The sequence below is a fragment of the Octodon degus genome, unplaced genomic scaffold (assembly GCF_000260255.1).
Source record: "Octodon degus isolate 3935 unplaced genomic scaffold, OctDeg1.0 scaffold00002, whole genome shotgun sequence".
Classification (NCBI taxonomy): Eukaryota; Metazoa; Chordata; class Mammalia; order Rodentia; family Octodontidae; genus Octodon; species Octodon degus.
The window spans coordinates 4,861,387-4,871,818 of NW_004524578.1; the positions used below are offsets into that span (position 1 = coordinate 4,861,387).

At 39.4% G+C, this 10,432-nt stretch overlaps 1 protein-coding gene across 2 annotated transcripts in view; it reads left to right on the forward strand.

Annotated features, from left to right (window-relative positions):
* Positions 1-3,927, forward strand: part of Lins1 (lines homolog 1) — a 30,251-nt gene extending 26,324 nt beyond the window's left edge. For both annotated transcript variants that reach the window (XM_004623449.2, XM_023709871.1), the window contains exon 7: positions 1,094-3,927. In XM_004623449.2, the coding sequence (XP_004623506.1) occupies positions 1,094-1,976 (883 nt within the window). In that variant the 3' untranslated portion in view covers positions 1,977-3,927. The remainder of the gene's footprint in view (positions 1-1,093) is intronic.
* Positions 3,928-10,432: the final 6,505 nt, after the last annotated feature.

Sequence of the window (10,432 nt, forward strand, 5' to 3'; positions counted from 1 at the left end):
AAACTCCTACATGTGATTTGAATTAGGCTCGAAACAGATTAGAAATTGAGCCTGAAGACGCACATGCCTGCCTGGGTATCTTCAGCGCGCTCCATTAACTTCTTGCTCCCCGGGAAAAGGGAGCCTCCAGGTTCAATTTGATTTCTGCGGAAACATCTCACTTTCTTATCTTGAGCTCAGAGCGTCCAGAGAGGTGTATGCTCATGGCATATATAGTTATTTTTAAAAATGTATCAGTGAAGCTTTTTTGCTTGTATATGATGGAAACTAATTAAACTATTTTAAGCAGAAAAATAATGCTGGCTGGTGATTAGGAGTCCTAAGGGATCAAGTTGGCATCAGGTGTAATTATATACAGGGGCTCCAATCATGCCATCAACTGTTTCTCTTTTATGCTGTTTCACAACTCTGAATTTATTCTCGGGTATAGCCACCATAAATCCCAGGTTTATATGGGTCTTATGCTTACAGTCTTTCATAGTGTCAATAGAAGTTTCAGGGGAGATTTGATTAGCCCCTTTGGGTCCAGGTTCTTGTTAGGGCCAGTCATGGCCAGGGCCGTGTGGCACTGATTGGTCAGTCTACCTCACATGCCCAGCTCCACTGAAGGGTTGAGGAAGAAGGTTTAGGCTCCAGGTCCCACCCCTTGCCGTGTAGTAAGCTGACCCTGAATGTGAGGGGTTCTGATGTCAGGAAAGGACAACAGAGGACTTACATTGGACAGACAAAAATTAGACCTGCCAGAGTCAGAGTGTTTATTTTATTGAATCAAATGTAGAGTTGTAGGGCTGGGGAGATGGCTCAGTAGGATAAGCGCTTGCCTGGCAAGCACAAGGGCCTGACAGTTCCACCAAAAAAAAAAAAAAAAAAAAGTTCTTCTACTAATCAGTTTTGAAACTATCTCATTGCTATTTGTTTCTCGATAAAATTATTTTAAAAAAATTTAGAGTTGTAGGGAATGGAATGGTTTTAAATTTTTCTTTTAAAGTAATGCATAGATTAAAAAGTAATCCAATAGGTAAATTTATGGTTTGTTAAAACTGTTATGTTTGTAAAAAGTCACTCATCAGGTTCTCTGTTATCTGCATTTTAGAGAATGCGAAGCTACTGAAAGTGTGACCCAAGAAAAAGAAAAGTGGATCAGTCACACACATGAAAATGGCTATAATCCTCACTGTATTTTCATATTCTTCTTAAAAAATATAGGATTTGATTCTACAGTTCTTCTTGACTTTTTGATCTCATCAGAGACTTGTTTTCTTGAATATTTTGTTAGATACTTAAAGTTACTACAAAAAGACTGGGATGATTTTTTCACCGTTTGCAAAGTCTTTGATGCACCTGTATCTCAGTGTGGCGAAAGTAATTGTGGCTGTGTCCCCGTGCTTGTCCAAGACAGAAACAGCAACCAAACACCACCTCCCTGCGCGGCTGCGGCTGGTAGTCACATTTGTGCTCACACCTGCATTCCCTGGGCTTCTGGCGACTCTTCTGAGCCCCTGAAGCAGGTCGTGATGTCCAAGGAGACCCATGCCACGAGAGATCAGAGTCTGTCTTCTCCTCAGCCCGCTCGAAGTCTGGTGGATTATGACAGCTCTGATGATTCTGAAGCAGAACCCATGGACCAGTGCTTAGCCAACAGCCAAGAGACATTTCTCCACCAACAAGCAAGCGAGAAAATTCAAGACCCGGTTGGGACAAGCAGGGATGAAAGAGAACGTAGCTCAGAGCTCCAGCCAAGCCCTCTCGTTCCAAAAGAATCTATGGCTTCCATCTCTATGGACTGTGACATAGCCCCAAATAATACTCTCTCTGAAGTAGGAGTATTCCACAGCATAGTCAAATGCTTTGAAGAGCTACAAGGTGCCATTTACCGTTTGCAGAAGAAAAATCTCTTTCCGTATAACCCAGCTGCCCTTTTGAAGTTGTTAAAACGTGTAGAGGCAATGTATACTGAAAGTGCTAGCCTTTTGTAAAATGTATTTTATTTCCAGGAGTTGTTCTTCCTTAATATGAATTGTGCATTAATAAGGTAATAGTTTAGAAAGAAAAGCACTGCAGAAGAGTTTTCTGTACAAGTCTTTCTTTTGCCTTTTATATGGGAAGCAGCATAATTCTTGGGAAAGAGACATTAAATGACAAGTTGCTTGGTACACTTGGGTATCACTTGCAAACGATGTGGTTCAAAATTACACAAAATTTAAAAGGTGAAAGATTTAGGCAAGCTGAAGAGAAACCAGAGTATTACAAAATTTAAAATGGGCATTGTATCAGTTCCCTAGGGCTGCCATAACTAATGATCACACCCTTAGCAGCTCGAAACTGAAATTTATTCTCTAGTGGTTCTGGAGGCTAGAAATACAGAATCCAGGGGTCTGCAGGGCCGTGCTTTTCCTCAAGTTCATAGAGAGAGGTCCTCCCCTGCTGCATGCTGGTGTCCCTCGCCTGTAGCAGCACCGCCCCATCCTGTGCCTCTCGTGCCGCTCTCCCGGCAAGCGTGTCTATGTCCACTTTCTGTCTTATGAGGACCCCAGCCACGATACCAGGGCCCCTAATCTAGTCTGACTGCGTGTTAACCTGATCCTATCTTCAAAGACCTCATTTTCAAGTAAGATCCCATTCTCGGGCTCTAGTTGACATGAATTTTGGAAAGACACTTAGTGTAGTTATTATTTCTCTGAACTATTTACATGTAAAGTGTTAAGTGGAAAAAAACTAGAGATAATTCATTCTGTGTACATGGTCTGCTCTATGAACATAACCATTTAGTCAGCATATCATATTTGTACTTCACGGGGTATAACATTACAGTTTGATACATTATATAATGTTTAATAACCAAATCAGAGTAATCAATATTTACAAATCCTCTGTTTTTATCAATTCATTGTATAAGGAACCTTCAAACTCTTGATGAAGTAATTTTAAAATGTATCTATTGTTGTAGAATGTGGTTACACTACTATGTTATAACATTAGAACTAATTCTCTCCCTAAATATATTAGTTACCTGTTATCCAACCCACCTCTCCCTTTCTCCTACTTTCCTGGATTTTAATGTATGTGATCAACTTTTTTAGCTTGAGAATAACTAAATTGTGAGAATAGCTAAGCATTTATTTCTCTGTGCCTGGCTCACCTCATGTAACATTGTCCTCTGATTCCTCGCATCTTGATTCAATGTTACAGTGATAGAATTTTTTATTTTCAATGGAACAACATCCTATTGTGTATATACAGTATTACATTTCCTTTATGCATTTTTTCATCAATGGATGTCTTGACTGATTCTGTATCTTAGCTATTGTGCCTAATGCTGCAAATAAACATGGGCATGCAGATACCTCTTTGCTACGGATGTAATATCCTTTGGATGTGTACCCAGTCCTCGGATTGCTTGGTCACACAGTAGTTCTGTTGACAATTTTTGGAGAAATCTCCCTATTATGTTCTGTAATGACTTTACTAATAATTTACATTCCCACCCAGAGGGTGTGAGCTCTTTCTCCACATTCCCTCCTGCTTTTTTATTATTTTTAGTTTGTCTTTTTGGTAGTATCCATCCTAAGGAGAATAGCATGTTGTCTCATTGTGGCTTGTCACAACTACTAGTGTTGTACTGGTTTTTGGTGATTTTTTTTTTAATTAGTTGTTAGTCCTCTGCAGGTCTTTTGCCTATAATGTTGTGGCATTTGAGTTGCTCATGGATTCTAAATATTAATCTCTTTTCTGTTGTGTATAATTATTTCCTCCTGTGCTGTAGCTCATCTCATTATTCTGTTGGTTGTTCCTTTGCCATGCACAAGCTTCTTGGCTTGATACAATTCCATCCTAGGTTTGCTTTCATTACTTCTTTTGGGTCTTTTTAAAAATCATTTATTTATATATTTATTTATTTATTTGGTACAGGGTCTTGCTACACAGCTTGGACTCATAGTGATCCTCCTGTCTCACCCTCACCAGTGCTGAGGTTACAGGCATGTGCCACCATGGCCAGCACCAGGGGCCAACATGGCATGCAGGATTGGGGATCAAACTCAGGACCTTGTGCTTGCCAGGCAGGCAGTTGGACAGCTGAGCTATCTCCCCAGCCCCTTTGGGGTCTTAGCCAAATTATTTTTGCCAATACCAATGTCTTGCAGTGTTTTCCTATAGTTTGAGGTCTTACATTTAAGTCTTTACTCCATTTTGAGTTGATTTTTGTATGGTAAGAGAGATCTAACTTCATTTATTTAAATATATGTGTCTGGGTTTTTTTTTCCCTATATTTTTAGGGAAGGGTCTACAGGGTGTTCAGGGTCTCACTACTAGATTGGACTCATGGTGACCTGCTTGTTTATAGCCTCCCAAGAGATGGGATTACAGGTGCGTGCCACCACACCCAGTCTCAATTGCCATCTCAGTGCACCCTGGGGGCAGGGCCAGCATGGCAGGCCTTGGGATTGAACTCCCAGCCCATTTGGCTGGCCCCTGTATATCCAGTTTTGCCAATACCATTTATGCAGAAATCATTCCCAAATAACTGTTCTTGATGCTTTTACCAAGAATCAGTTGGCTGTAAATATGTAGGTAAATTTCTGAGTTTGTTATTTAGTTCTACTGGTCTGTGTGCTGGTGCTTATAACTGTATCATGCTGTTTTGATTACTGAAGTTTTGTGCATGTTTTGAAGTCTGGTGTTGTGATGCCTTCCGTTTTTGCATATGATTCTTATTTAAAATTGCTGTGAAATAAAATTAAATATTCAAAAACAAAATAAATTTGCTGTGCAAGTCCAGGCCTGTAATAACAGCTACTTTGGCAGCTGAGGCAGGAGGATGGTGATTTTGAGGCTACCATAGGGCGCATAGTAAGACCTTTCTCAAAAGCAAATGTAGTTGTGACATGAATAATTATTCTGTCTTATTGAGGAAATTGGTAACTCCAGTTTTCATGGTTATCGGATTTATATACTATGAATAGCAACTGTATTGTGCAAGTGAATTTATCATTAAAATATTTTGTGACTCTTGTAGAGAAATACAAGCAACAGTAATCCCACTAGACATAACATTTGGTTTGATATTTGATCATGTATAGTGACCAAGATAGGCGGTGTTAGCCACATGTGTTGGTACACAGCTGTAATCCTGTGTGCTGGGAAGCTGAGGCAGGAAAATCTCAAGTTTGAGCCCAAACTGGGCAACTCAGCATTAGTTATCTCAAAATTTTTAAAAAATGGTTGGGATATAGCTCAGTGTGAAGGCCCTGGGTTTAATCTCCAGACCACCAAATGCACAAAACAGCCTATATTAACTGAACAGAGAGTCAAAAAGTGCGGCAACACACTTGGTAAGGATGTGCACTGAGTCAGTTTCTGCCATCCTTTCCTTATTTTTGCGCTGCCTAAACTGACCTGTAATTCCTGGGTTTGTCCAATCCTGAGTTAGCTCCCACAGGGACAGGGACTATAGACATGCACCACTGTACTCATCTGTGTCATAAGTGTAAGAGCACATCAAAGATATGTTCAAGTATGTTCAATTGTTTGTAAAAATAAAAGACTGGAAATACTGGGTTAAGTCCGTGTGTGTGTGTGTGTGTGTGTGTGTGTGTGTGTGTGTACTGGAATACCACCCATCTATAAAGAATTGGCGAGCCCAAGCCCAGGCCCGGCTAGTATGTGAGAAAGCTTCCGATTCCTCTACACCCATGGGATGTCTCCTAGCGCACTCTCTGGACTCCCGAGATCCAGCCCAAGCCCAGGCCCAGCAAGTGTGTGGGAGAGCTTCTGGCTCCCCTGCACCTGTGGAACCTCTCTGGACCAAACCCAGGCATGCCGCATGAGTGAGACCCTCTGCTGCACCCTTGGGACCCCTCTACCGTTCCAGAGCCCCCTCAAGCCTACCAAGAGAATGAGAACTTTTGCTATGCTCTCAGGACCCACCAGATCCAGCCCAAACACAGGCCTGGCTAGTGTATGGGAGAGCTACTGTGCTCTCTTGTACCCCCTGAACCCCTTGAGACCTAGACCAGGCCTGGGGTGAAACTCTGCAGTTGAAGTCCCTGCAGAGAGACTAGGGGCCAGAACCACCAACTAATCCAGGAGCAGAACATCTTGCCAGAGGGGTACAATAGGTTCACTTCAAAGGGCTGCGCCAGGGAGGAGCTGACCACAACAGCTAGACCCAACCCACGTTCAATTGGTTTAACTGAAACTGAATAGATCTGCACCTGAATTTCAGTAGGTGCTAAGGTTATAACTGCACTGAAGGTCTACACCAAAGGTCAGAGGTCAATGCTATATGAAATGACAAACGGAGCAAAATGCAATCTCAAGGCCCGAGCCCACCCAGAGCAAGTGCAGAGGACACTGGCACAGAAGAAATTGGGAATCACACAGCTGAAATGTCCGAATCAATAGCATCTGAATTAAAGAAACAACTGCAGAAAGGAATAGAGGAACTCAGATCAGAAATAACCTCTGAAATGAAAAAAGAAATCTCTGAATTAATAGCATATGAGGTTAAGAATCAAATGCAGAAACATACAGAGTAAATCAGATCAGAAGTAATCTCTGAATTAATAACTGCTTCCCAAGAAGACACTGATAAAAAAAATAGAGATTAGAAAAATTATGGATTCCTTGAATGAGCAATACAGGAAAGAAATAGATCGCATGAAGCAGAATCAAAGAGATATAGAGGAACTTAAAATCTCAATCACAAGCTTGCAAAACCATTTGAGTGAATGTGAAGATAGAGTTTCAGATCTTGAAGATGCCATCGCAGCTAGTGAAAAGGTAAGAAAAGATCTCTTAATAAAACTAGGATGCAGGAAAACATAATTCATCACCTGCAAGACGATGCAAAGAAGAACAACGTGAGACTAATAGGCATCAATGAGAAAGGAGTCAATACAAATAATATGAGAAGAATATGGGCAGAAGTAATAGCAGAAAACTTCCCAAATATGAGGAAATAATCTAATATTCAAGTAACCGAAGCATACAGAACTCCAAGTAACTTCAACCCAATTAAAAACACACTGGGACATATAATGGTCAAGATCCCAGAAATCCAGCACAAGAACAATATACTGAAAGCTGCTAGAGAAAAGAAACATCACATTTAAAGGAAAACCCATCAGAATTATGGCAGACTTCTCTTCACAAACCATGAAGGCAAGAAGAGCATGGAGCAGAGTACTTCAAGTCCTCCATGAAAACAAATTCCAACCCAGAATACTATACCCTGCAAAACCTTTCAAGTTTGATAGAGAAGTGAAATGCTTCCATGACAAAGAACAATTAAAGAATTTTGTGATGACTAAGCCAAGCCTACACAGACTACTGAAAGATGTTCTAGAGAGGGACCAAAATGATCAGAACTCCATGAATGAGAACAGAAGGAACCCACTAAATAGGGCAAACAAACACAGGAGAAAAAGGACTAAACAGCAAATAAATAACATGTCAATTGCAAGTAAATACATCTCAATTATAACGATCAAAGTAAATGGACTCAGTTCATCAATTAAAAGAGACTGTCACAGTGGATTAGGAAACAAAATCCAACAATATGCTGAATACAAGAAATACACTTAACTCATAAAGAAATTCATATGCTGAAAGTCAAAGATGGAGAACAATACTACGTGCCCCAACTCCTCAGAAAAAAAAGCAGGGGTAGCAATCCTGTTGTCAGTCTCAACTTCAAGAATGATCAAACAAAATAAAGAAGGGCACTATATACTGGTTAGGGGAAAAATTCAAGAAGAAGATGTAACACTCGAATATGTACACGCCAAACATGGGAGCACCCAACTATATAAGACAAATCATAATGGACATGAAAAGTCTAATATCCAATACCACAATCTTAACAGGAGATCTTAACAGCCCCTTATCCCAAAAGATAGGTCAACCATACAAAAACTTAGCAAAGAAGTAGAACTGGACAAGAGCTTGAAACAAATGGACTTGGTGGACATATACAGAATGTTCCACCCAAACACAGCTGAATACAGATTTTTCTCAGCTGCACGTGGGTCATTTTCTAAAATTGACCACATACTGGTCCATAGGTCATGCTTAAGTATATGTAAGAAAACAGAAATTCTCCCATGCACATTATCTGACCACAGTGCAATGAAACTGGAAATAAACGACAAAAGAAGCCAGAAAACCCTCATAAATACATGGAAATTAACACTACTTAGCAACCAATGGGTCACAGATGAAATTAAACAAGAAATTGAACAATATCTAAAATTCAATGAAAATTTAAGCACAACTTATCCGAATTTATGGGATGTGATGAAAGCAGTTCTCAGAGGGAACTTTTTATAGCTGTGAATTAACACATTAGGAAAACAAAATGGGAACAAATAAACACCCTAATATTGCACCTCTAACATCTAGAAAAGAAAGAGCAAACCAAACCCAGAGCCTAAAGATGGGAAGAAATCATAAAGATTAGAGCAGAAATTAATTCAATTGAGACAAAGAAAACAGTTCAAAGAATTAACAAATCAAAAAGCTGGTGCTTTCAAAGGTTAAATAAAATTGATAAGTCCCTAGCTAACTTCATCAAAAAGAAGAAAGAAAAAATTCACATACAAGTAATAACGAATGGAAAGCGTGTAATTACTACATACCCAGTGGAAATTCAGAATATCCTCAAAGGCACTTTGAAAATCTTTACTCTCACACAATGGAAGGCACAGAAGAAATGGACAGATTCCTAGAAAGGTACAAATTACCAAATCTGAATCAAGAAGATATGTCAACTCTCAGTAACCCAATAACAGCCAATGAAATACAAACTGTAATAAAAAAAAAAAAAACCTGACGACAAAGAAAAGTCCAGGCTCTGATGGATTCACAGCTGAATTCTACAAGAAATTTACAGAAGATATAGTCCCTATACTCCTCAAACCCTTCAATGAAATTGAAAAGAAAGCAGTCCTCATAAAATCATTCCTGGAGGCAAGTATTATACTAATACCAAAACCAGGGAAAGATGCAACTAAAAAAGGGAACTACAGGCCAATATCCCTCATGAACATAGATGCAAAAATCCTCAATATAATCTTAGTAAATAGAATACAGCAAATCATCAAGAAGATTATACACCATGACCAAGTAGGATTCATCCCAGGGATGCAAGGGTGGTTCAATATATGCAAGACTATAAATGTAATATATCAATAGAGCCAAATCTGAGAACCACATGATCATCTCAATTGATGCAGAAAAGGCTTTTGACAAAGTCAACATGCATGGATGATCAAAGTCCTACAGAACATCGGAATAGATGGCCTCTACTTCAGTCTGATAAAAGTCATCTTTGACAACCCAACAGCTAACATAATTCTAGATGGGGAAAACCTCAAAATCTTTTACTCTCAGATCTGATACAAGACAAGGATGTCCTCTTTCAGCACTCCTATTCAAAAAAGTTCTGGAATCATTAGCTAGAGCCATTAGACAAGAAAGAGAAATAAAAGGAATAAGAATACATAAAGAAGTTAAATTATCATTATTTGAAGATGACATGATACTTTACTTGGAAGACTCAGAAAACTCCACCAAGAAGCTACTGTAATTGATACACAAATTCAGTAGCATAGCAGGATACAAAGTCAACACCCAAAAGTCAATAGCATTCCACTACACAGATAACAAACACACTGAGCGAGAAATTAAAGAAATAATACCTTTTTACAATAGCATTGCAGAAAATGAAATACGTTGGGATTCATCTAACTAAAGAAGTCAAAGATCATTTCATGGAAAATTACAGTACTCTGAAAAAAGAGATCGTAGAGGATTTCAGAAAATGGAAAGATATTCCCTGCTCCTGGATAGCAAGAACCAACATCATGAAGATGGCCTTACTCCCCAAATTGTTGTACAGATTTAATGCAATCCCTATCAAACTACCACCAACATGCCTCCCAGACCTAGAGAAATTGTTCCTAACATTTATTTGGAACCAGAAAAGAGCTAAAATAGCAAAGGCAATCCTGGGCAACAAAGACAAGGCAGGAGGCATCACAATTCCTGACTTGAAATTATACTACAAAGCTACTGTGATACAATCAGCCTGGTACTGGCAACAAAATAGACCTGAGGATCAATGGAGTAGATGAGAAGAAGCAGAAGCCTCTGTTACCACACTCAGCCACCTTCAACAAAGGGGCCAAATATGCTTAGTGGAAGAAAGATAGTCTCTTTCACAAATGGTGCCAGAAAAATGACTGTGTACATGCCAAAAGCTGAAGCTTGACCCAGGTCTATCATCATGCACTAAGCTAAAGTCAAAATGGATTAAAGATCTAAACATTAAAACAGAAACACTAAATCTCCTGGAAGAGAAAGTAGGAAGAACACTTGAAGACATAGGGGTAGGCAAAGAGTTCATAAAGAAAAATCAAATTGCATGGGTAAT